The sequence below is a fragment of the Planococcus citri genome, chromosome 5, assembly GCF_950023065.1.
Source record: "Planococcus citri chromosome 5, ihPlaCitr1.1, whole genome shotgun sequence".
Classification (NCBI taxonomy): domain Eukaryota; kingdom Metazoa; phylum Arthropoda; class Insecta; order Hemiptera; family Pseudococcidae; genus Planococcus; species Planococcus citri.
The window spans coordinates 40,618,646-40,643,458 of record NC_088681.1 but is presented as its reverse complement, the minus strand read 5'-3'; the positions used below and the strand labels follow the sequence as shown (position 1 = coordinate 40,643,458).

General features: G+C 34.8%; 2 protein-coding genes across 4 annotated transcripts in view; one reads left to right on the top strand and one right to left on the bottom strand.

Annotated features, from left to right (window-relative positions):
• Nucleotides 1-24,813, top strand: part of TTLL5 (Tubulin tyrosine ligase-like 5) — a 60,019-nt gene that overhangs the window by 1,479 nt on the left and 33,727 nt on the right. The gene's annotated exons all lie outside the window — the stretch shown is intronic.
• Nucleotides 1,238-24,813, bottom strand: part of LOC135846820 (uncharacterized) — a 35,991-nt gene continuing 12,415 nt past the window's right edge. For all 3 annotated transcript variants that reach the window (XM_065366115.1, XM_065366116.1, XM_065366114.1), the window contains exons 2-4: nt 7,116-7,570; nt 3,485-3,761; nt 1,238-2,565 (exon numbers count right to left, since the gene is read on the bottom strand). In XM_065366115.1, coding sequence (XP_065222187.1) covers nt 1,533-2,565; nt 3,485-3,761; nt 7,116-7,548 — 1,743 coding nt within the window. In that variant the 5' untranslated portion in view covers nt 7,549-7,570 and the 3' untranslated portion in view covers nt 1,238-1,532. The remainder of the gene's footprint in view (nt 2,566-3,484; nt 3,762-7,115; nt 7,571-24,813) is intronic.

Sequence of the window (24,813 nt, the reverse complement as noted above, 5' to 3'; positions counted from 1 at the left end):
ATAAATCTGCGAAAGTAAATCGAGTTAGAAAGGAAAATTTTCACGAATAATTTGATATAATACGATGGAACGACCAGAAAGAGAAAATGATTAATCGCAGAGATTTCGTGAAAATATGAATGGACGGAGGGAGGGCAAAGGATTGGGTGCCATTACATTTAATGGTTTAAATGGCGAAGCAAACGTCGGAAAATATGATGACATTTTCTCTTGGAATGGTCAGATTTTGATACGCAATTGTAAACAATAATAAAGCAATTGGCAATTAGCATTACTACCTTCATACGTTTTATTGAAATGTCATTTTTAATGAAAAAAGTATTTTACCAATGCTCTTTTTGAAAGTACTCAATTTTAAAAATATTATTACGGTAACTTGGGAGAGTTTTTAAATTTTTTTGGGGTATTTTAAAATTTTTATAACATTTTAGGTAATTTTGAAAATTATGTAACTTTCAAAACACATATTATGATATGCAATTTTTAAGATTTTTTTACATTCCTCTTGTTTACTGAAGACATTTTATTATTTTAAGCACTTTTTTTAGCAGTTCTTTTGTCCTTTTTACCTGTTATTGTGTTTTATATACAGTTTTATCAACGTCTTCCCCACAATTTTGTCTGTAGGCAATTTTTCATCTGTTTTAGACATTTTCGTTGAATTATTTAAATTTTAGGTAATTTATAGTACTTTTTTTTGGAAATGTTGTCTGTTTTAAAATACATTTCAAGCAATTCTTCATCGTTTTCTTGGAATTTTTCATGTTTTTTTTTTCATTTTAGAAATTTAAATTTTTTGGCAATTAAGTTACTTTTAAAATTTTAAAACGATTTTGTATCAGTTTTTTTTACATTTTTGGAATTTTTTCATGGTTTGAGGCATATTTGATCTTATTAATTAAAGAATATTCAATTGTTTGCATTTTAAGCAACTTTTGAACGTTTTTCTGGCAGTTTTGCCAATAACTTTTTTAGACACAAATAGTTCTGTTTTTCAGATTTTTTGTATTTCTTGTATTTTTTTTTCAATTAGGTACTTAAAGCAATAAGTACATTTTTTGATGTATTCGAACAAATTTCTGACTCATTCCTCCTTCAACGTATGAAACATTTTTTTGCTTGATTATTCTACCAAATTTGAAATCTACTTTTTTTAATGCAAATCTTAAAATTATACCTTTTGTTCTAGAGGATAAAATTCATAGCCATTCTCCTTTGAAATAATTCAATAACACGATTAAACAAAATAATCCAATTTAATTTCCAAAAAAAAACATCATGTAATTTAGAAAAAAAAATTACAAAATTATCAAAGATGTTTAATTTAAAGAAATGAAATACTGGAACACATTGATGATATTATTCGACTTCCATCGTACGCAGCCTCGATAACGTTAAAAAAATAATTTATCAGGGTTACAATATTAAAACGATCGGGGGAAAGAGTAAATCTAGTATCACAGTACAATTTGAAAAGTTACGAAAAATTATACGAATAAATGGTTCTAATAATATAATATTTTGAAAATGGCTTATAACGGAAAGCACGACGACGAGAACCAATGCGAACCGGCGTACAATTGAAGATCAAAATTATTCTGAACGATCCAAGAATCGACAGCTTGAATGTCTTCGGATTCTAGGCCGCAGTTTCGAATATTTCCGAATTGCCTGAGATTTGGTAACTTATCGACTATCGATTGGAGTAATGTCTTTGATAGACAGGCTGTTTCGTAAATATAGAAACATTCGATTTCGGATAATCTCGGCGATGGTTTGGCATCGAAGAGATCGCTAAAGTCTAATTGATTGCACGAGTATATGTGCATTATTCGTAACGCCGGACAGCATTTGAGAAGGTTGCAGATGACGTTCATCATGACCACTTTACCCATTTGTACTTTGTACAGATTATCCATTTGAGGTAAGGTGACGTCAGTCCGCCATTCAACATTGGCACCGTCTAAATTGAATATCCTCAGGTTTCGAAGATTTGGTAGAACATCGTGTAAGTCTACCGACGGTAAAAGGTCTCCGGGGAAGAAACGTAATGAAAGTTCTTCCAGCACTTGACCGTGAGGCCCGTTTAGAAAGTCGAAAATGCTCTGTAGCCATTGTTCGTTTGACGGGATACTTTGTAAACTGAGCGAGACTACGGTGCGAGGTATAATGAACAAGGATTTCGGTAGGTACATCGGTTCGGTGATTTTCAACTTCTTCAGTTGAGGAAATCGTTCGGAAATTAGTTCTAAGCGATGTTGCGTCGTTCGCGAACTGTTCACGCATTTTAATTGAAAGTAATGGTTTGAAAAATCTTGACGTATGGTTTGCTCGAGCAGTTCCAGCGCTCTGCCGATGTGGCAGTATTCGCCTAAGGATTCGAGACCAGGAACATGAAGGATGGCCAGTAAAATGCCAGCGTTGGTAACTCCGGTATTGGCTATGTTTAGGTATTTCAGCGTCGAACACAGGTTGTTTCGTAGTTCGCAGTATTCTAATATGGTAACTAGGTCTTTTGATAGGGTGTCTCGTTCACGGGACGGAAAGCAGAGTTTTTTCAAGAATCTGTAACAGAAAAAAGCGCAGGTTTGTTAGTTTGAGTGTATAAGTGAGAGAGATGATTTGAGAAGCAGTGTTGGGTACGAGATTGGCTTGTCAGGTTGACGAGAAGTAATTGTGGAAAATTGATACCTATAAATGATTCGATAGAAGCGTTCGCGAACGATTTGATTGAAAAACCGGGCAAAACGTTTTGATTATTGGTGAAAAAAATTAGAGAAGTGAAAATTGACTATCTGAGAAATATTGCCGAATCGGTGCTCAAGGTTCTGCATATATTTTGAAAGGATCTTGCCAAAAGCCTGGTGTTTAGATTTGAAGGTTTTATTAAACATCCCGAAATATTTGAAGTGATTTGTAGTAAAAATTATGATATTTTTATTCATTTTTAAATAGCATTTAATATCGATTTACGTTCATCTCGTTTTTCTGCCAACTTTTATTCTGCCATATTTCAAAATGATTCGAATGATTCATATTTTCAGAAAAATAAAAAAATAAATTCGTTGGAAAAAAATTCTCATCGAATATGCACTTTAGTACCTATACATAAGGTCAACGTTGCAAAATATATGATTATTAAATTTAATAATCAATGGAATCAATTTCGTACACGAATTTTATAATTATTACGAATGCTTCGAGTATTGAATTTTTTTTCACCTCGATTTCTGATTACTCGTTATTTTTTTTTTGTGTAATTTTTCATCTCGAACTCGACACGAGTCATACGACATTTATTTCGACAACGGGCGAAAAAATCGTTAATTTATTCGGTGGTTATCATTGGGAAATTTATTTGAAAACTTATCGCCTTCCTGGTTTCCTTCATCGAAGTATACGTACCTCCTGCTAAGCCAATCACGTAAATTGAAACAGAATCGCATCAATATAGTAAACAGATAGTAGATATAGAGTTACGTACTTGGTAAAGTTATGAATATTCTTTTTATATCTAACGAGCGGATTTTTCTGCACGTGTTTCTTGGTAGATTTCCATAATTTATCTCGTATTTCGACATGTAAAAATAATTGCTGCAGTCCCGCATCTGTGACTTCTTTCGAATGCGAAACATCCAACGAAACTAGATTAGGGCAGTGGTGTCCGATAATTTGTAAAACACTATCGTTGGCTATGTTCTTGAACGTTAGATGCCTCAGATTTGTGGCCGACAGCAGAACTGATTGGAGCAATGAGCGATCTGAAATGTAAAAAATAATTCAAAGTTAGTTTTTTTTTGTTTGGGTGTTTACGAAGATGTTAAAAATATTCACGTAGGCTAATTTTATTATCGAGAGGGTTTTAAAAATCGCATCGAGGTATCATTTTAATAATTGAATTGTCGAGTGAAAAAAAATCACACGTTGGTGAATTTTTTCTCTCAACAACGTCGAGGATTTTTATTATTCTCGTTTTATTTTGCAGACCTGTCGAGTTTCGAGTTCAAGTGTAATTCAATTAGCACCTTTAACTTCGTACGTGTATATGGCGAACTTGCTGCGTTGTTTCAAATTCATAATTGTTATTATTGTTGAATGATGGGTGTATGTTTTATACAGGGTGTCTCATCAAATGTGAAAAAAATTATGTGAAGAGCTGATGTCTGGTTTTATATTTGAAAATTATGAAATTTGGCTAAAAATATGATTTTCTGGTCCTAAAACTTGAAGATTTGAGTGAGCTGAACATTGAGGAATAGCTTGACCATGTAGAGGCCCATTTGAATGAAAAGCTAAAGAAATTGTTGAGTGTTGACGAAAAAAAAATTGAAAATAGGTATTCATGTTTGGTTGAGGTGCAAGAATTTTAAAATGAACTGAGCGGAGGGAAGAAGGGAGTCAGAAGTTGAATAATCAAATTTTTGAAAAATCATTATTTCCTCCATCTTCGAACATTTTTGTTACTGCGTTTTGAAATGCACAAAAAAATGCTTCAAATTTAAGGATTTTTGATGTACTATGAACGAAAATAAATACTCTGATTCGGAGCAAGAGAGACTTGAAAATGGGTTCCAGAAGGAGTGTAAAATTTTTCCAATGTTCAAAATATTTTTTTAAGCACTGTACAATCTAGAGCTGAAAAAATTTACGAGGAAATAAAGTACCAATTTTTAAAATGTTGAAACATTTAGAACCCCTCAATGGCATGGTCAAAAAGAGGGTGAGGATGGGCGTCAGTCTCTCCTTAAGGGTAAAAATGTTGGGTTAAAAAGTTTTTTCAGAAAATTCTGTCGAATTTCACCTTTTTCATGCTTAAAAATCTTGTCCCTCTGTTTCCAGATCATCCATTTAAATTTTCAATAGAAAGAATCGTCAAATCTGACAAATTGTTCCTTCTTAAAAAATTTGTAGTGTGTTGGAAACCTCTTCAAATAGGCTTGTGTGAACGAAATTATTCTCCGAGGTTCGCTTTTTAGATTTTTTTGATAGATATGTGAGTCAAAATGTCAAAGAATTATTAAGACAGTGGCTAAATAATTTTCAGGGCACTTGTTCCCTCTCCTCCTTAATTCATCTCAGAAATTCCTGATACTCAAATACTTATGATTGGGATACTCGCTCAATTTTTTGGTCAAAGAAATTATTTTTGAAATGAAACTAGGTATTTAGCTATTGATAGAGTGGGGATAAAATTTGAGCTTTCGAATCAAAGAGTCACCGTGATTGACCTCCTTCTCCAATTCCTGCTTCTAAGTTAATTGATAAAATTCGCCGCTGATGATTTTTGAAAAATATCACCCCCTTTCCCCCTCCATCTCCGCTATTTCATGTGCAGTTGATGTTTTAAAGGTCTGGGAAATTGAGAAAATTGATTCAAAAAATTGAGAAAAGTCGAGGCAAATCAATTCTGTAAAAGACTGAGCACCCTAAAAAAGAGTGTTGAAAACTTCAAAAGTTCAAAGTTGAGCTTTTGACAGAAAATTCAAATTTTTTAAATGTTTTAAAAAGTCGTCATCAATTAAAATTTTGAAACGTGTTTTGAATAACAGTGATATTTCATATTCAGATTCGAATAGGGGGGGGGGATGGTGCATGAAGGCGAAGTCCTCAATTTGTTCCAATTATCAATTTTGACTCAGTTTATATTCAACTACTTTACACCCCCCCCCCCCACCTAAACAATACAAAAATCACGCATAATTGTGCAGGGTACCTAACAGGTAGTGAAAGTAGTAAATTTTGTTAAAGGTAGTAAAAAAATGAAAAAAATTCAAATTCGTTCCCTTTTCTCAATCTTTCTTCCGTAGAAAAGAGCTCATTTGTCGACTTTTTTAGAACTTGAATTACACATTTTTGAGAGCTTATTAGCTCTTTTAACACATTGAAAACTTATTGTTCAAATTCACGAAATGTTTAAAGTTTGACTCAGAAAAATAAACTCCTCCCTGCATTTTTTTTCACTTCTCGAAACATGAGTTATTGAAAGCTTTTGTCCTTGCTTGGCTCGGGTTCGTTTGCTTTTTTTTCAGTTTTGCCTTTATAAAAAAATAATCTGAATTTCAAAATTTTGAAGCAAAATAATGAACTTTTTATAATTAACTAACTCATCACACAAAAAAATCAAGGGCCAATTTGTTTCTCTTTTCCACAATTGAAAAATTCCAGACTAGAAGGAGAAATCATTAAAACTTGCCGTTTCATTTCGAAAAATTGGTACCTATATTTTTTTTCAATAATGTCCTTCAAATTTTCCATTAAATTTTTGTACATTTTTGAAAAATTTGTTGCTTTGAAAAAAGTTGTTATTCTCCTAATTTCATTACATTAGCAAGAACCTTTAAGGTAAAAATGAAATCAAAAATTGAAATGATAAAATTTTATTTTCGACATCCGCTTGCTTGTAAAAAATCTTAGGATGTTTGAAGACATTGGAAAAGCGAAAAATTCTAATGTAAAATTTTGCCTGCCCAGGCTCCCTTTTCTTAAGTATAAATCTCTAGTGTTTAAAAAATGTCCTGCTAAAGTCCTGATTTTTTGTTTTGAAATTATGTTATAGACACCTTGTCTATTACATATGCAATGAGCTCATTTGTTCCTATTTTTTTAAATAATTCTGATTGAAATCAAAATACAATTTTTGTTCCAATTTCAATTTTTTTTAAAATTTTCCTGTAAAAAATTTGGCCTTGTTAATTTTTTATGCTGGGGGGGGGGGAGTTGGTTGAGTGGATAGCATTCTGAAAATTTGGTTGAAAAAGGTATAGTGAAAAAAGTAGTGAAAAAGTAGTGATTTTTTCAATAAAAAATCCTTTAGATACCATGAATTGTTTCAAGGGAGCTACTTGATTATAAATCTTGGCTCTTTTTTTGATCTGACTCTTTCAACCCTCCCCACCTCTCCACTGCCTCTCAAACTTCCAAAAATTTTTCTGCTGTTGCCAGATTATATCAGAATTTAAATGTTGAATAGGACACCCGGTGTGTTTATGAATATTTTTTAGCGATTTCAATTTTTTATTTGACACTGACCTCGATTATTCACGGTATCACCTCATAGTGCGTATAAAATGTACGAAAATAAACCAGTCTCTGTAGATGCATAGTGTATGTCTTACCTAGTCTTAGTAAGGTTGATCTAGCCAATTCCAGCGACTCGAGTCCTTTGCCTTCGTTGGCGAGAAATTTGAGCAACGTTGTTTGATGGCTGCATCCGTAGTAGCAACACAACTCGATGCGTATTTTTTTGATATCTTTGGCCAGCAGTAAGACCAGCAGGTATAGAGGAGCGGCTCCAGTCGTGGATCCGGCGTTATCGGAGGATTGCAGGGTTAATAACGACGTAGTCTGTTCCAGTAGTTGGGCCCTTATGGAGGCCGGCACCGTTGACTGCCAAATTGGCCTCAACGTGTTCTTGGTTAAATTGAGTACATGAGCGACGCAGGTTTCTTGCGCCAACGTATGCAATACTCGACAGATATTTGCCAAATTTTGGGCAACTTTGCTGTGCGCTAATGATAGCAGCGTAGGCGGCTGTAATCGCGGAGCCATCGAGACGATTATCGGAACATACCTGCGGAACAAAGAAAAGTAAATGATTGAGTTAGCGATGAGGTGTGTAGGTTATAAAGTACATAATGCATAAATATTTGTCTATGGTTTTTTAAAAAGTGTTTGTTCGCTCGGTTACGTGTGGTTGTGGACGTGTTTAATTCTATGTACGCGTAGTATTGTTATTTTATTTTGGCAAGTCGCGTCATATGACCGGAATTTTTCCTATTATTTTTGTAAATATGCTGTATAAGCAGGCGTTTTGTATTGCGAACAGTTTAACGTGTGCAGTAGGGTGGATCAAAAAAAAAATTTTTTCTTGATTTTGACCAAACTCGTCGAGGAAGTTTACTTCGTGTGGGAGTTAATCAATGAGAAGAATTTTGAGCCCCATAGCAGTTCAGGGGGCCGAGCCAGAGCCCCAGGGGTCCCCAAAATGGCATCATTTTTGAAAAAATCAATCCTTATCGACGCATCACGCATCTTGACTTCTTAAAACGCAATTACAACTTTACACTGTAACTCGGAAGACTTCCTGGACCGAATCTACATCAACTAAAGTGAATCTAACACCATCGTGAAATCATCCACATCCATCGAGAGCACATTAACCTCCAGATGGAATGGAATGGAATCTTCCCCGAAGAAACATCGTCATACGCCTCTCACGTTAAAGATTTGATTTTCTCATAAAAAGGCAAAGCAGCGTCGTCTTGTACTCGAGAAAGAGAACCGGATCGTTGAGGACGGAAGTGATGAGTACATTAACAAACAGTGTTACAACATTATAGACGAGTACAGTAATCAGGAAACGTAATAGTGTTATGTAATATTCACTACCTAGTATCGTTCGCTATGATCGTATCAATAATACACCTTTTTCGACAATTTTTTTTTCCCTATACGAGGTAGAAATTGATCGATGATACAACGACCACAACTGCAAGATTTCTTCATCATAATATTCATATTCTTAGACAGAGTTCTTCTAATATGAACCGAACGTATTCGATTCGTGTAACTATGCAATTGGTTAATTAGAAACGAAACCGGCACATGCAGAATAAACGAAAGGTACCTACATACAGAAGACGCCGCCGCTGCCTTATGCCTCTGCTACCGTATTCAATCTATGTAGTAAGCATACATAAGCTCATAGGCATCGTCTCCATCATCGAATTAATAATATCGCCGTTAAATTACCATATGAATGTACGCGTTTTCATTCCGCATGACGTCGACGAACCGATTACGGTGTTGTTTTTCTTCTCTGCTGATATATCGGACTATGGTATTATTATCATTAGAACGTGGCGTATTTGATTGAAAAATCAGATCAATCATATCTCACCTTCTCGTAAGCTAAGCCGGCGTTCATCATCACGTAATCTCTCGTTAGTATTAAAGAATTGGCTAATTGAGAAGTTGTTCTTTCTGACTTCCTATTTCACTTTCACATTTGCAGCGAGCGAGTGCAGCTTCTCGCGTCTCTGCTTCGAGCTCACAATCAGCCGCAACCGACGACGTTGGAAAGAGAAAAAAAGCTGGGTCAACTGGTGCCCCACATCCGCCATTATGTTCAATTTGGCCTCTTTGCGAGTCAGTCAAATATATACGAGTACTTCATAATGTGTAGTAAACGTAGTGAAAAAAAATAACTTATTGTTTCAAGCTTGTATTCTCAGGGTCGACAGAAAGGATCATATTGTTGTCGCTCGTATTAACCACGCTATTAATTCCATTCAATGTTTCGAAAGGTTACACTGTTTCGATTGCAGATTGAAAAGAATTACGACGAATTTCGCGATCAAAGTATAGTCGTATATCTTTTCCAGGTTTCAAAAACCCAGGTATCTGATTAATATTTTCATCAAAATCGAAACTCGATCTGCTTATTCAATCAATATAATCACACACCACGAACAAAAAAAAGCTCTTTCTTGTTTCATTTTATATTCGCGATCGTGATGTAACTACGTTCGAGTAAACCCTATTAATTTATACCTTTTCCAGACGATATGTTTTCATTATACTAACAACACAGTAATTACACCAGAACCACTTAAGTAGTACGAGCATATGTAAGAAATATGAATTTTGCCAACGTTTGATTTTTTTTGCTGCATGTATGCTGTTGGCAAAATATCAACAAAAAACATCACTATATTAGTAGTTCACATACCGCGGATTCTTCCGTTTTCGCGAATAATTCCACGTTATTTTAAAATGTTATTCCTATATGGTCGATTATTGTCGATATTCGAATACTTTCTTAATAAAGTCTGGACACCACTAGAAATTGGCAAAAAAATAGGGCCTGAGGGCGTGTTTGAATTCGTATGTATACAGTGTTCGAGTACCTCAGTAACCTATAACGACTTCTTCGATGGCCTTGGTGTCGATAAAATTACGTAAGATACACACGAGACGATATTTACTATAATGAAAGTCAATGACCAAATACTTACTATAAATTCTATAGGAAATTTTTTCGGTGAATTGATTATATATGTAGGAAAATACTGCGGATTTTCAAAAACGTTTCATTAATCCGTTGGAAAATTTTATACGATCCGAAAGTACCCTTAGAGCATTACGCTGGTTGTTGATTTCGAGGGAATGTTGACAGTATTATCGAATTGAATAGTCCCGGCGAGTTTAAGAAACGAATTTGTCAAATTTTCAACCAATCGTTCGTTAAAGGTTTTTATTTAAAACGAGTTGCACTTGACATTTTTCCTTGTGATATTTTTGTTTCGAAAATACATTTCAAATTAAATAAGTATTTTGAATCGTTCACGAACGAATGGTGCTTTCAACGCGATTTTTATCATTTTTCATGTAGTCGTTGGAGGGGGGGGGTGAGAAATTACTCCAAAATCATTCACGATATGTTGATTCATTTTCAAGCTGAAACGAAAATATTTTCAAAAATGATGAGAATGAAAATTTGAATGTAAAAAATAATTCTCTTGTAAAATTTTTGGTGGATATTACTCAATTTAATATTGTGAAAAAAATTCAAAAAAATTGTACAAAAAATTGAAATTTTGTCAAATGAAATTATTTAAATTGAAAAAGTAAAATCGTAAAAAAAAAGTATGGCAAAAAATGTTAGAAATAGCAATCTGGTTGAAAAAATTGAAAATACCGTATTCATTTTTTTTCATCTGGCACATGTGAAATTTTCCATAATCAATAAAAATTCCATCAAAAACCAAAATTGAACCATTTATAAAATAGAAATTAAATACAGTAAAACCGTACGAAAATAATAAAAATTCTTTTTTTCTAATTTTTTTCAATCTTTTGTAAGTGATTCATTTTCAAAATTAACTGAAAAATCTCGACGGAAAAGTCCAAAGTGACTAAATACCTAATGTGAAAAATTCTCGTTCAACGAACAAATCTTTTCATTTTCAATTTTTTTTTTCTTCAAAAATCTCAACTTTTGGAAACAGAAATCCTTTTTGAGCTTCACTATCATTCATTTGCAAAAGACATTGTTCGCGAACGATTCACTTTTAGGATCAAAGTCAAACAAGAACGTATTTTTAATTATTACTAAAATCAAACTCATAGCTCGAAAATTATTCCTTGGATAGTTTCGTTCATTTGTTCGCGAACGATTCTTTCAAATCGTTCGCGAACGATTAATTAATTTGAAAGATCGAACGAAAGGTACCTATATAAAATCATTTGATTCTACATCCAATTTAATTCATTCGTTCGCAAACGATTCTTTCAAACCGTTCACGAACGATTCAAAGATTCCAGTTCAAAAACTAATTATTCTTGAAAGAACTCCCTGATGAACTTTGCTATGGCAGATGGTTTTGCAATAAACATGTCCACAAATGACGTTTGAGAAAGTTTCATTAAAGAAACAAAGGAAACCCATACTTTTACTCTACCAAATAATCGCCAGCAGAAAACTATACTCCTCTTCAACTCTCAACACTTTTCTGCTCAGATAAATTCTATTTTCATCTTCGGATCGATTCTCTAATGAATCAATACGAGTATGTAAATACAAAAATACACGTTTCGTTGATTGTAGACGCAGAAACCGAGAAATTATCATCAATTTTAACCCACTAGGTACACATTCGATTACGTGAGGTTAAATTCAAACAATGATCTAATCGATTATCCAACATCTCACGAACGGGTGATGATTCTTTGATTATTCGAGCAATTCGTACAAATACGCGATAATAACTATAAGGTTATACATCATAATTTCATACCAGTCGTTAATTTTATCACATTCGGCGTCAGAAGGACTTCATAAAAGTTGAAAACGTGAGTAACCCCTTCGAATACAATACATAGTATAGGTACAGTGAAAGTAATCTCCATTTGGTATTTGCCCCGTTGAGATACTTTCATTTTCGCAGGTATCGACTAACAAAGTCTCACGAATTCGTCTTAGGCTCATATTCAGTGACTTAGTCATTATAGGGTATGTGGTCGCAACAGCACGAGTGAGATTAACAAATGAGTAAAAATTAAGACGATTATGTCGACTCAGCGTGACTCTACACAAAGTACCATTAAAACATGATACTCGTCGGTCGTTTTCCAGCGTTGTTTGGTTTAATTGTTACGAGTTTCTGGGTCTTCGGGCGATATCATCTTTTGACAAGTACACGAGCATAGGTCTCTTGTTTTTATTCTGTAAGGTATACGAGTACGCCTGCTAGGTTAATTTCGTCATCGATGCATTATGTTTGTAAATTACTGCAGAGATTCGGTCAATCAGCTCGATTCAGGTGGTAGGTATAGTATCGATAGATAGGTATACTTCTCTAGATACGTAGGTATTTCACACCACGACTCGAACGTGTCAGTTTCGTGTACGAATATGACACGAATATAATCAAGGTTTTCCATGGCGCAGCAGTTACTTAAATTAGTACATAGGTGTACACTAGGGTGGATCGAAAAAAATATATATCTTGGATTTTAACCAAACTCGGCGAGGAAGTTTACTTCGAGTGGAAGACTACCCAGAAAAATGTTTAGCCCCCGAGCAGTTCGGGGAGCTGAGCCAAAGTTTCCCAAAGTGGGGTTATTTTTGAAAAAATCGTAGTTTTTTGTCATGAATTACAATTTTTTATAAACTTTAGAGTACTTTTCCGTCATTTAAAATTTCTTTCACTACAAACGAACGCCGGATTCGTGTTCAGGAGGTCGAAATACCCCGATTACCTCACTTTGCACGATGATTTAGGTCAAATCTTCAAAATTCGTATTTTTTTTGTTCATTTATATTACCTAGGTACTGCAAGTTGCCAAGCAAAATTTAAGCAAAAAAATGAATTTAGACAGTTTGATCGCAGTGGTCGTGATAAGTGTTGTAATCGGGGTATTTTGACTTACTGAACACGAATCCGGCGTTAGTTTTATTTTATTCACAAATGTTCCAAAAATTTTTTTTTTTTCCTCAAAACCATGCTTTTTGCTGAAATTGTCCAAAGTCTTGCTTCCTGCCAAAAATACGAAAAAATCTCACTTTTGTCAAAATTTGAAAGTAGTTTTATTTCTTACCAAAAATTGTCACTTTTTCAAAAAAAAAAAATCCAAAATGACTCGATTTTTTTTCTAGAAATTTTTCTTCAAGTCACACATTTTTGCCAAAAATTCTGGTTTTTAAACCAAAAAATTATTTTAAAAAATCTCGCTTCTTCGACAAAAATTGCAGAAAAGTATAATTTTTTATCAATAATAGGTAATAATTCCTAAAAAGTCACGTTTTTGCTAAAATTGTCAAAAATTCGTGGTTTTTCAAAAATTGACAAAAATCTCGGATTTTTAGCAAATTTTCTGAGAATTGTCGTTTAAATAAATAAAAAAATCCATAAAGTCGTGCTTTTTTCCTAATTTTTTATAATTTTGATGTTCCCCTCTTTGGATAATCCTTTATAAAAGGTCATTAAACTTGAAAAACTGCGATGAAAAGACAATAATAATAAGAGAATAGAATGATAAAAATCCGTTTATGTGTATCAGTGGTGCTTGAAAACAAATTGGCCGAATTAGAGGTATTTTATTAAAATTATTTTGATAACTCGTCCACTCATTTATTGATAAGAGGTCATTGAACTAGAAGATTATATTGGAGGATGTCTGAATGAAAAATCGTGTGCATTTTATAATGCAATTTAGCGAGTACATGTTAACAAAAGGTCGTTCAACTTCAGCGTCTCCATGAAGATGAAAAAAAAAAGGAACGAGGAAGATGAAAATTCTACCAAGTAAATAGTGGCGAGTATCGCATTTTTAAAAAAAATCTCTCGTCAAAGGGCATTGAACTCGTGTACACAATTTCTTTCCAAACGTCGTAGTTGTGAAAATACTAATTATAAACTCGAAGGATTTAATTTCTCAATTACTCGAGTTCATTTTTTCGATTAATAGTTCATTGAAGCGCGATATCAGATGACGGAAGGCTAAAAAGACTCCATAATAAGCGAAAGTTGTCGAGAAAAGGGCAGAGGGTACAAAATTGATAAAATATCATCATACATATCGATTACATAGTTTTCGAGGTTGCTGATCTCAGTTCTGGCGATATTTTATCGCTTCTACGAACAGTTGTACGAGAATGCATCCTCGCAGGGTCAATCAATCAATATTTTGCGATTGTAGATTCATCTAGTGTAACGTGTGGTGTCCGGGCCTTTACGACCTTTCATCTTGCAGTCTAAAAATCATCGTTTCAAGGGCAATTAGAGTTTCAGATTGTTCGAGAGTGTCCGCGTATCGCTATGGTAAATATTTGTGATTGGTGTAATGACGTGTGGTTTTGATTAGGTGTGATGTACGTCTACGTATATGAGCAGGAGACTAGAAGACGAAAGTGTTTTTATCGAATCAATAAAATAATTAAATCGTAAATTCGATAATGGCCGTATTTCGGTTATAATTTAATAAATCGTATGAGCGATGCTGCAGTAAATTCTTGCGCGAAGATGAAGAACATTCATACTCGTATAAACGTACACGTAGGTCAGTTCGTGGTGGATTATGGAATATTACGCCACATTATAATACTTTACGATGGATGACTGCCAAAATGACTACTACATTGTTACTTGCATTCGTGTAGCAAAAATCCCCATCATTAATGGGATGGATGCCTTTTACATTACGTGCTAATCCGATTACCATAACGTATTTTAACGTGGGAGGTTCGCGATGAAATTATTGCAATATGGAAAAAAAACTAGTACACTTGGACTAAAATTATAGGATAAGTGTAGACTCTTTTCGGTTGTAGTAATTTTTATAGGTCAGCCTAGGGGGTTGTAAAAAATTGTAAAAATATGCAAACTACACGCAAACAATTGAAAAATGTATCCGATTTCGTGACAATAAGGTAACATTATATTTATCCTCTGCGATACGCATAGGTAAAATATTTTCCATCGAATATTTTAGACGTTTAATTTGGACACGAGATGATGAAGGGGTCCTGATGATGGGCCCCCCTCATAGCGTGCTTAAGGTCAGATGAAATGTCAAACAGTTGGCTTAATATGTACCTTACCTACCTATATAGGAAATTTTTTGCAATAAGATTACCTACCCGAAGACGCTCACAGCGTATATTAATTATATTGTGATATAGAGCCGACCTGAACGTCGCATTGGTAACAACGTTTTATCACGAATTATTTATTTTTAGATCATATCTGGTCGAATTTTCTCCTCTATACGTTCTACGTACGTTCCACGTTCTGGTAGGTATAGGTAATTTCTTCCTTCACGCTATCTCAGCCTACCTTATGTTGTTGATGGCGCTGGCTATGTGTATGTACAACATTGACTTTCATGGTCTCTGGGCGCAAATTGACTTTCGTTTTTTTTTTTTTTTTTACCTGGTACTACTCATACGTGTGTATGTTTTAATACCAAATCGGCGAGCGTGTGTTTCCTTCCGCGTGTTTATGTATGATAAGTTTCTTTAATTAAAGACATCCAACATTAAGTTCGACTGATAGATTAATGCGTAGGGTAATAATTTTTTACAAATCGAAAACCGTGTAATATCTGTCGTGAGTAATAGTATACAAAAGTAATTCAAGGTTGGTGCTATACTGACATTCTGCCATAGGTTTGTGTGTTTAAAGGCGTACTCGTGTGGTTGTTGGGAAAGTGATATTTAAACATTTAATATGCTATCGAATATACCGTATAGTATATACCTACCTATTACCTGACTAACCGATTTGCGAAATTACTAAATTTGTTTGGTAATTGTTGCCACTAGAGAAGGTTTTAATACTTACCCGTCGATATTTTACCATGTCATGAAAAAAAACACTAAAAGTAGTTATGCTCGTTTGATTAACCGATAGCTACACTATAGCTAAGGTATTTTATAAATCGATTTTATTTTTATAGCTCGCACTTTTGTAACGCTCATTTTCAAACGAAAACGAAAGCGAACTTGGTTACAGAATGGAAATCGAAATTTTGACTGAATAGTAAGATAAGAAGGGACGGAGACGGGGAAAGGTGATTTAGCCGAACTTCTGGCTGTATAAATAATGATTACTTATCCGCCTGCGATTCTTATTTCAATCGGGGAGGGGGTGGGGGACGATGGAAGGTGCTAAGCAATGGATGTCTTAGAGTTACAGGGTGCTTCACGATTCTCTTGAATTTTTGGTCGGTGTTCTGCTCCTGGCGCAGAACTGCAATTTTTTTAATGTGAAGTAAAATGAGGCGAGGGGAAGATTGCACGACGTGGATATTAAATTGTGCACTATTAGACATTTAAAATCATAAGATGAAGTATTTTATTTTCGGTTATGAGATTTTTTCCCCTCTAAAATGTTACAATAAATGCATTGCATATTGATGGTGAATGTTTGACCTATTTTGCGTTTTTCTAGTTATCTTGTATAAACTTTCCGTTAGTATTTTTGAATCTCTCTTTTTTTCTTACCTAACTGTGTTCAGATTTGAAATTAATAACGCTTACGAGACATGCCATAATTTATTCGTACCGCAGGCTGTTGTTAATCAGTATTTTTTCTCGATATTTTCAATACTATCCCCACTCTGGGTGTTATGCATTAGTAAAGTGCATCTGAACCGAATGTGCCTTCTATAGACTCTCAATTTAACTATTACAAATTTTTTCCATTTCATTGACTGCAGAACGTGGTCAAAATTCAGTTATATGTAGTTGAGAGAATCAGTTATACATGTGTGTTTCAATAGTTTTTCCTATTTTTATAAATATTTCTAAAACAATGAATTTTTACAAAAAAAACTAATGATATGAAAAAAGGCGGGAAACTCATTTCTGAACAACTTTGGTTCTTTCCAATCCACCTCAAAGTTTCAATAACATTTTGATACGATCAAAAAACATAACAAAATACAAACTGAGAAAAAAATGCTGACGGAATCAGATTCCAGTATTTTTTTTTCAAAATGTTGGAACTGAATAAAAAAACTAATCTTAATAGTTCTATAAAAATATTGATGTTTTGGGAAATTTTACCAGAAAATAGCAAAATTTGCTTTGAAATAGTTCCTAAATAGTACCAAAAAAATTATTTTCAATAAATATTTGAGAGTCTTTTTCGATGATGATGTACCTTTTTTCGAGATTTCTTTTTGATTTTCTCTGCCAAGCTGCCATATCAATTTCCAGTTCGTTCAACTTTCTTTTGATTTTGGCCCAATTTTCATCGCGTACTTAGTTGGTAAATTTCGATTCTTTTAAGGCAATGTACAAGCTGATCTTTCACCAAATCTTTATAAATGACGCCTGCTGGAACCATTTGCATCCGATTCGTTTTATACAACGTGATTTCAATTTTTTGGGTAAACAAGTCGTAGAAAACAGGACGTTTGTAAAACAAATTGATCACCTTGTATATTAAAGTTTGGTACAAATTCTACATATTATTTACATCGAAAGACCAAAGCAGCCATGTGCTGAAACATGAAAGACCACAGTAATGGAAAATAACATGTGATGATGCATTTTGTTATTTTTGTTTCAACTTCACTGCAACTATGGCTTCGTCTCTAAATCTAATTTACATAAGACAAGTCATCATTGGGCAAGGAACATGCGGTATAAAACAAGTTGGATGAACTTAAGACACCCTAGCCACGTGGCTATGACATTTTATAATTTTTATTTACAGGACCGAGAGATTCTCTATTTATTTGTTGATGCGTATAGCGGCTGAAAAAACTACAAATTTTCAAAAAAAAAGTATGAAATTGGAAAATGGCCTAAAAAGGTATGAAAACTCTTATTTACAAAAATTAAAAAACAGCAGTGAGAAAATTCAATCGAATTTGGAAAAGCCATGGAATCACCGAGAGGACAAAATTAAAGATTGTTAACATGCTTGTATTATCAATATTCCTATACGCGTCGGAAACTTGGATGGTAAGGAAAACAGATCAGAGCAGGATAGATGCGTTTGAAATGTACTGTTATAGGCGAATGCTCAGAATCTCATGGACCAAGAAAAGAACAAACAGGTCAATATTGGAAGGTGTGAAGGACAGACTCAGCACCATTTTCAGAAAGAGGATCCTGAGATATTTTGGTCATATAGTGTGGCGGGCAGGCTTGTAGGACCGCTCAGGTTTTGCTGTTGCTCCAAAATCAAGGTCCTAGTTTGGAGCTTTCACGGTCCGGGCCGGTCATTAGGTTCTGTATTTTTTGTCTTTGTAAGTCGGTGCGGTCTGGTCCTGAACAGAAATTTTCATTGTGGTCATGGGTCAGCCCAGGTCCAAAAAACAGTCTTCATTTTTCAGAAAGAAAAAAGCTTCCTAACACATTAGATGAGTGGAAAAATGGGATTTTTACTTTCAAAACTTCAAAAGAAATTAAATCACTATGGAAATTTATTCGAAATAGGCATCTAAAATGGCATTATAAATTTGAAAAATTGTACATAACTGAGGTCCAAACCGCGTTCATTGGTCCGATTTTTTAGAAAGGTCTTCAGTCTTGGTCTGTCCCTGTTATTTTTTCTGAAAAGGGTCATCTGTTCGGTTAATATTTACATAAATTTGTTTTAGGGGTCTAAGGTCCGGTCTGGTCCACTCGGCCTTGTGTGCATTTTTGGGTCTGGTCGCCGTCATTGGTCCGGTTTTTTGGTCCGGTCCGACAAAGCCTGGTGGCAGGACAACCTAAGAGAAGCTGTCTGTTCAAAGACACATGGAGGGAAAGACGGCGTGTGGGAGATCGCCCACGAGGACCTTGATAAAAAAGGCCACAGGACTCACCCTTAGAGAGTGCACCAGAGAAGCTGAAGATAGAGAAAGCTGGAGGCGGCTGGTTGGAGATGCTCCATTGTAACGATGCTCGGATTCGAGTGAATGACGAAGATGAAGAATCGATACAGATTTTGATGATATCGATAATTGTTTTTTTTGATAAATCTTATGCAGAAGTCAAACTGGAGGGACCAGAATGACTCTTCAACGAATCAAGGTTTAGAAAACTGAAAGATTAAATAGGGTTGTGACACTATAAGTACATCAAAGTGCTGATCATATTGGACATGGTTTGTGGCTTGTAAATTGTATGAATCCCTTGATCAAGTTTGAATAAAATCTTTTAAAATATGTTTTGAAGTGTTGAGTAATGTGGATTCAAGACCACGTGGTAGCCGCCATTTTATTTTCATAGCAATTTCCAATTCTTAGTTCCAGTTCAGTGGTGATAACTGATTAGTATTCCAAAGTAAAAAGATGTGGATCAAGTCCAAGTGAATGTAGTCTTCTTTGTTTGTTTTCTGCGGCGAGTGATGCGGATTTGTGATTGAAAGATGATGACGAAGATGAATCCAACCACGTGGTGACGCCATTTCCTTTTGAAATTTCATAGTGCTACGTTGTGTATTTGCCAGTTTGAGTTTTTAGATGATATGTAGTTCAAATCAATTCGAGTGGTAAATGAGCAAAGGTTATTATAGGATGACTCCTGAGAATATCCTGATCTATTGAGATGTGTTTTTTACGATCTTGTAATGGAACAATTGAAACCTTTATTGAAATGACGAGAATGTGCAATCCAATACCGCGACTTGAAACGTCTGCCGAGCTATTTCTTCCGCCTATTTGCGGTATTCATCTATCTATCTGGATCGAACTAGGTCGCAATGTTAATATGTAGGTAAAGAATACCTCTGTATAAGAAAAGTGAAATAGCGCGTACAATGTAAAAGGTGTTATATGTATACTAATTGCATCTTATCATCGTGTCAATTGCTGCTGGCCGCGTCGCAGCATGATTGTTTTGTAGAACAACGCTGAAGCTCTGACACAGTTGCCTCGAATCAATGTCCAAAACTAGCCTCTAAGCATATCGATCGTATATGTCTCGGTATTATTTGATCGGTATCGGCGGATCGGCTGCTGTTGTCGATATATTGTTTACACATTTCGTAACAGCTGCAGAAGGTTAACTACTAACTTCCTCGTCGTAAGCTCTAATTATCGTATAGAGTACGCGATTACGAAATGTATATGCGGCGGGTTATTGTAACGTTGTAATGCATATTCAACCTTGGAGACGATTTTCCAAAGTTATAATATCGGGTGACTGACGCGAACTAATCGAATGTCTTGTTGGATATATATGAGATTGAATAACATTGTAAGTATACCTAGAGCTAGAGTAGCGTGTCAAGTGTACAGAGATGTGCCTACTTCCCTGGTCAGAATCGTTGCGAGAATTGTTAGGTTAGTTTGATTATACAAGTACCTACCTACCTACTTGAAGTAGTTGTTAAAAACATCTTTCGTATGAAATAATTTCATTTTTTTTCTCACCAAAGTTGAATTAATTGACTATTATTTGTTGTTGTTGTTTAGATCGCTTCGTTGATCGCGATCCACCGATCGTGTATGTTTGGGTGTTTGAAAAAAAAAATTTGCTCAACAAGTTTGCAAACTGTTTTCCCCTCTCTTCTTCACTTACGCTTACATCGCGGCGTTGTACTTGTTTATTAAAACGTGTAATTTTCAAGTAAATTAATTTGACTGAAAAAATTTACATTCTTGAGGCCACTTCGACGCTTAAAATCCGTTTAATAAGTCGATTTTTTTTGATAAGTATAACTTGAAAAATGTAACAATAAAAATATTCGAAAGGATGCCCGGTTCAAGTACAAATTCGAAATTCTGTAGATTGTTGATATTATGAGCGGTTTTGTTTTGGTTCGATAATTGAGCTTTAATTATTTTAATACGTACGCTAGTGAATTGAAAATTACAGCACTGTTCCGTTATGGCGCACATTGATGAGCACTGTTTTTCACTCGCCGCTTTTATAATTCTATGGTGCGGTTTGCTTCGCAGAGGGCGAATGTATTTTTCTATGTACTTATTGTTTTGCTGTGGGTTGGGTTGTTATTTTGTAAAATTGGTTTTGGGAATTCGATGACTCGAATTTGAATTCGAAAGAAACAAAGTATTGTGGAATACCTACTTGAAAAGCGAATAAACTGTTGTTTTTTTTGTGATTACGCTTTGTTGCGTAATATGTACTTTGGATTGCTACAAAAATGAGGTGGAGGTGTCTAAAATCCGTCCATGTTGAAGTTGCATGTTTAGGAGAAGAGGGAATTAAAATTTCAAAACACTCCCAAGTCTTGGGAGACTTTTTTTTTTAAAAGAAAAGGGGGGAGGAAGGTGAAATCACAGAAGCAATGAGCGAGCTCAAAATGAAGAAAAAGTGAAAATGGTAAAAACTAAAAACCTTCCCGAATGCTGAAAGTGTATTTTTGTGATGGAGCAGGAGGAAGGGGGAATTTGAAAAATACTCTCAAATCTAGAGGAGTTTTTATTGGGAAGGGAGAGGGGCGAAAATTAAGAGAACGCTTGATATTTTTTTTACTTTTGATATTTTGTAACATTTTTCAGTGAATTGATTTTATGGTGAGGTGCGTTTTTGGAATGATGATTATTTTTCACCATTGATGAGCTTGAATTTCATGGTGAGGTGAAATGTGAATTATTGTGTAAACATGTCGAATCGTCCTGTATGCCCGTTTTACAAATTATTTAATCGTGATTTTTAAATTTTTTTTCAATTTATTGGAAGTAAGGTATTTGAAGCGAAAAGTTCTGCCTTCTATGAAGTCATTACCACCAAGTACCTATGGCAGCATGGTACCTTGGTATCTAACACCGTAACACGAGTCCTTCGTGTCTCGTTATAACTCCTTATCAATCAATTTTATATATGTACCTAATCTAAACTAAATGTTTAAATAAAAAGAGTAAATTTAGGAACCGGATGGCGGATACCACCAATGGTTATCAGTTTCGTATTTTTGTACCGTCTAATTGATTGAAATCGACATTTAACAAAATAACCTGACGCTCAACACACAGGACAACATTTGAAAAAAATAAAATACGCGGGCTGAAGGTTCGCTGCGATTGGTAAATTGATCGATATTATCGCGATAATTGTATGTAATTACTTCCTCCCTCATCCCCACCATGTAGGTACTTCTCGATTTCCTCTTTTCTATTTACCACGTCTCCTCGAAGATTTTCTACAGCATGCTTTTCCTCTCACAAATACCACGATCTCGAGGTACCCAAAGGGTTAAGAAAAAATCATGCAGAAAAACGTGGTTATAAATTGCATTCGACCATCGACTAGCGGCCGTTTCTCGTTGCAGGTGGAAATTTTTCGATTGCGCGAGAGGTATTTCTATTTAATATTTACATGTTGGTAATTGATATAACGGTTTGTATGTATCTCCTTGAAAGATGCCACGAAACCCCGTATTATAAACAAATTGCCGTCGAGTGTAATCAAAACTACGATGACGACGTCGACCACGTTGTGGAAGAAGGGGAAGGAGTATTTCTAATGACGGATTTATATATTATTCATTTACAGAGGTATCTACTTACAATTTACTTATGCTTTTTAATCAACATTTTGGGACAATACAAGTCCTTAAGATGTCGGATTTTCCTTCTCTTCCGCATTTATTAGCACCCACACCCACGTGTGGTCTCGGTTTGAATTTCGGATACGGTGCTCAGCTGGATTATGTTTCATTCATCAAGGTTTTTTTTTTAACTTCATGATTAATGAAAGGAAATTGAAAAGATTATTCGGTAGCCAGGTACTCGATGGCGATATTGTTTTATAATTAATGAAACTAAATAGCGGAATATTAACCATGTTAAAGGTGGGGAAACCCTACTATAGACCTAATGAGTAAAGTGTTGCCGCGGAAACGGGTTCAACTTTTCAAACGTTGTTGTAATTATGTTAGGTAGACATTAAGGAGGAAATTTACGACGTGTAGGTAGTTTTCCATTAATTTGACGCCCTAAGTTTCTGGCAGTAGTTTTCCATCTAAACACCGAAATCGTTTTTTCCAAAAGGAAATGGTACGAATGATGCTAAAAATTCAGTGTTCTCGGTAAAAAAAAAAAAATATGTGAGAATAATTCCAAGTTCCGAGACGTTTATGGAAATGAAACGAGTTAGTGGATGACATAATTTTTCGAGTTTCGTCTCATCTGACGAACTAGTTTGTCTGCCGAGATGACCAACGAATATGAGTGTTTGTTCGAGTTTTGGAAGTATATGATGATGAAGTGAGAAAGAGAGGGAAGCTAATGCATCGAAAATAGCCCTCGTGTATTTGTTTACCGTGCTATATGTGTTTGTATGTTTGTATAGTTATCTTGGTTACGTAAAATACTGTGTATTGACAATACGAGAAATGTCAAGCTTGTATTACGTTGAAATATCGAAGGATCTGTCCGATACTCTTGGACTGGTTCTTTATAACGAGTCAAAAATTATGTGCCTACGTTTTAAGGCAAAATTAAACCAATATGCGGATATGACGAAGACTCGGGGTCATGAATTAGGTATTACGAAACTGATGCGTATGTGGATGGGTTACTGGTATTGGCTGATCTAAACTTAAATGTAGGAGGATAAAGAGTACTGGGAGGATGGCCAAGTATTTTACGACAATTTACATATATTTATAGTGATGGCAATTTGTGTATCGATTGTAGTCCAGCACACTACGAAGTTTGCTTTGTCTCGTCGCCTGCTCAAGTATCAAGGCAGACGAGTATCATATGGAGGTCTGATGGTGTCTTCTCGATGGACACTTGGGTATATGTAGGAAGACGCTTCAGATGGAAAGTTTTGCGAATGCTTTTACGCAAAATTGATTAAAATTGGAGATTTAACGTGTTCTTAGAAGTCTATAGATGAAAAGTAGTGGAAATTTCATGGTGGGAATTCGTCAAGTAGTGTTGAGAAGGTGTGAGGGGGTGAAATCATAACGAATGCGTAGGTTCTGTGGGAGTTCGTAGTTCATATTTGTACGAAAGAAACGTGATGGAAGATTCCTTGCAGGTTTAAGTGAAGCTACCATAGCCATATTCGACATCTTGCATCGTTTTTAGACGATTTGGGTTGGAAAAGTGGTGGAAATTTTAGCATGGAAGATCATTTCTTTGAAAATGAGCGGGTATAAGAGAAAATGGGATACCTATAGGAAAAATGAAATATGATTTTTTTTTAAAAATCAATTTGAAAAATGAAAACAAGAGAACAGAGTGATCGAAAAAATTTCATTTTAAATAATTATCTGAAGATTTATGGAATTAAACAAACGCTGCTATGTTCAATGACTTGCATCGAAAACTAGTATTTTTTTGTTGATCACTTCTAATTTCGATAACATTTATTTTTGTTTTGTTTGTGCGAACGACGCTCTTTTCTTTGGCTGTTAAATGTGAATATTTTGCGTAAAATATGTCGTTTTACCTTCATGTATCAAATCTTGAATTGTTATGTGGAGAGGGAATTCCCAGACTGGACAAGATGGTAAGGGCAGGTTTCAGACTGGGATGATCGTTTCATTGTGATCGCAGTTCTCCCTCTATCGATAGACTTTGAAGTATTGCAAGGTCACAAAAACCGCGTGTTTACTGTCTAGACTATGGAAAGAATCGGCGATGACCATTTATTTCTGAATTGCCATGACAAATGTTGCTTTGTTGCAGTCGCAAGTGATAGTGGTACTTAATTTTGATAAGAACTATTTTTCATTTAATAAATTTGAATTCAAAGGTAATGGGGAATTTCTTTAGGATGGGAGAGGGAATCGTCGTTATCCTAATTATTGGTCGAATCGATGAAAAATAGGACAAACAAATTTCGACTTTCAATTTTTCCTGATTGGTCAATTTAAAAAAAAAATACTTTTA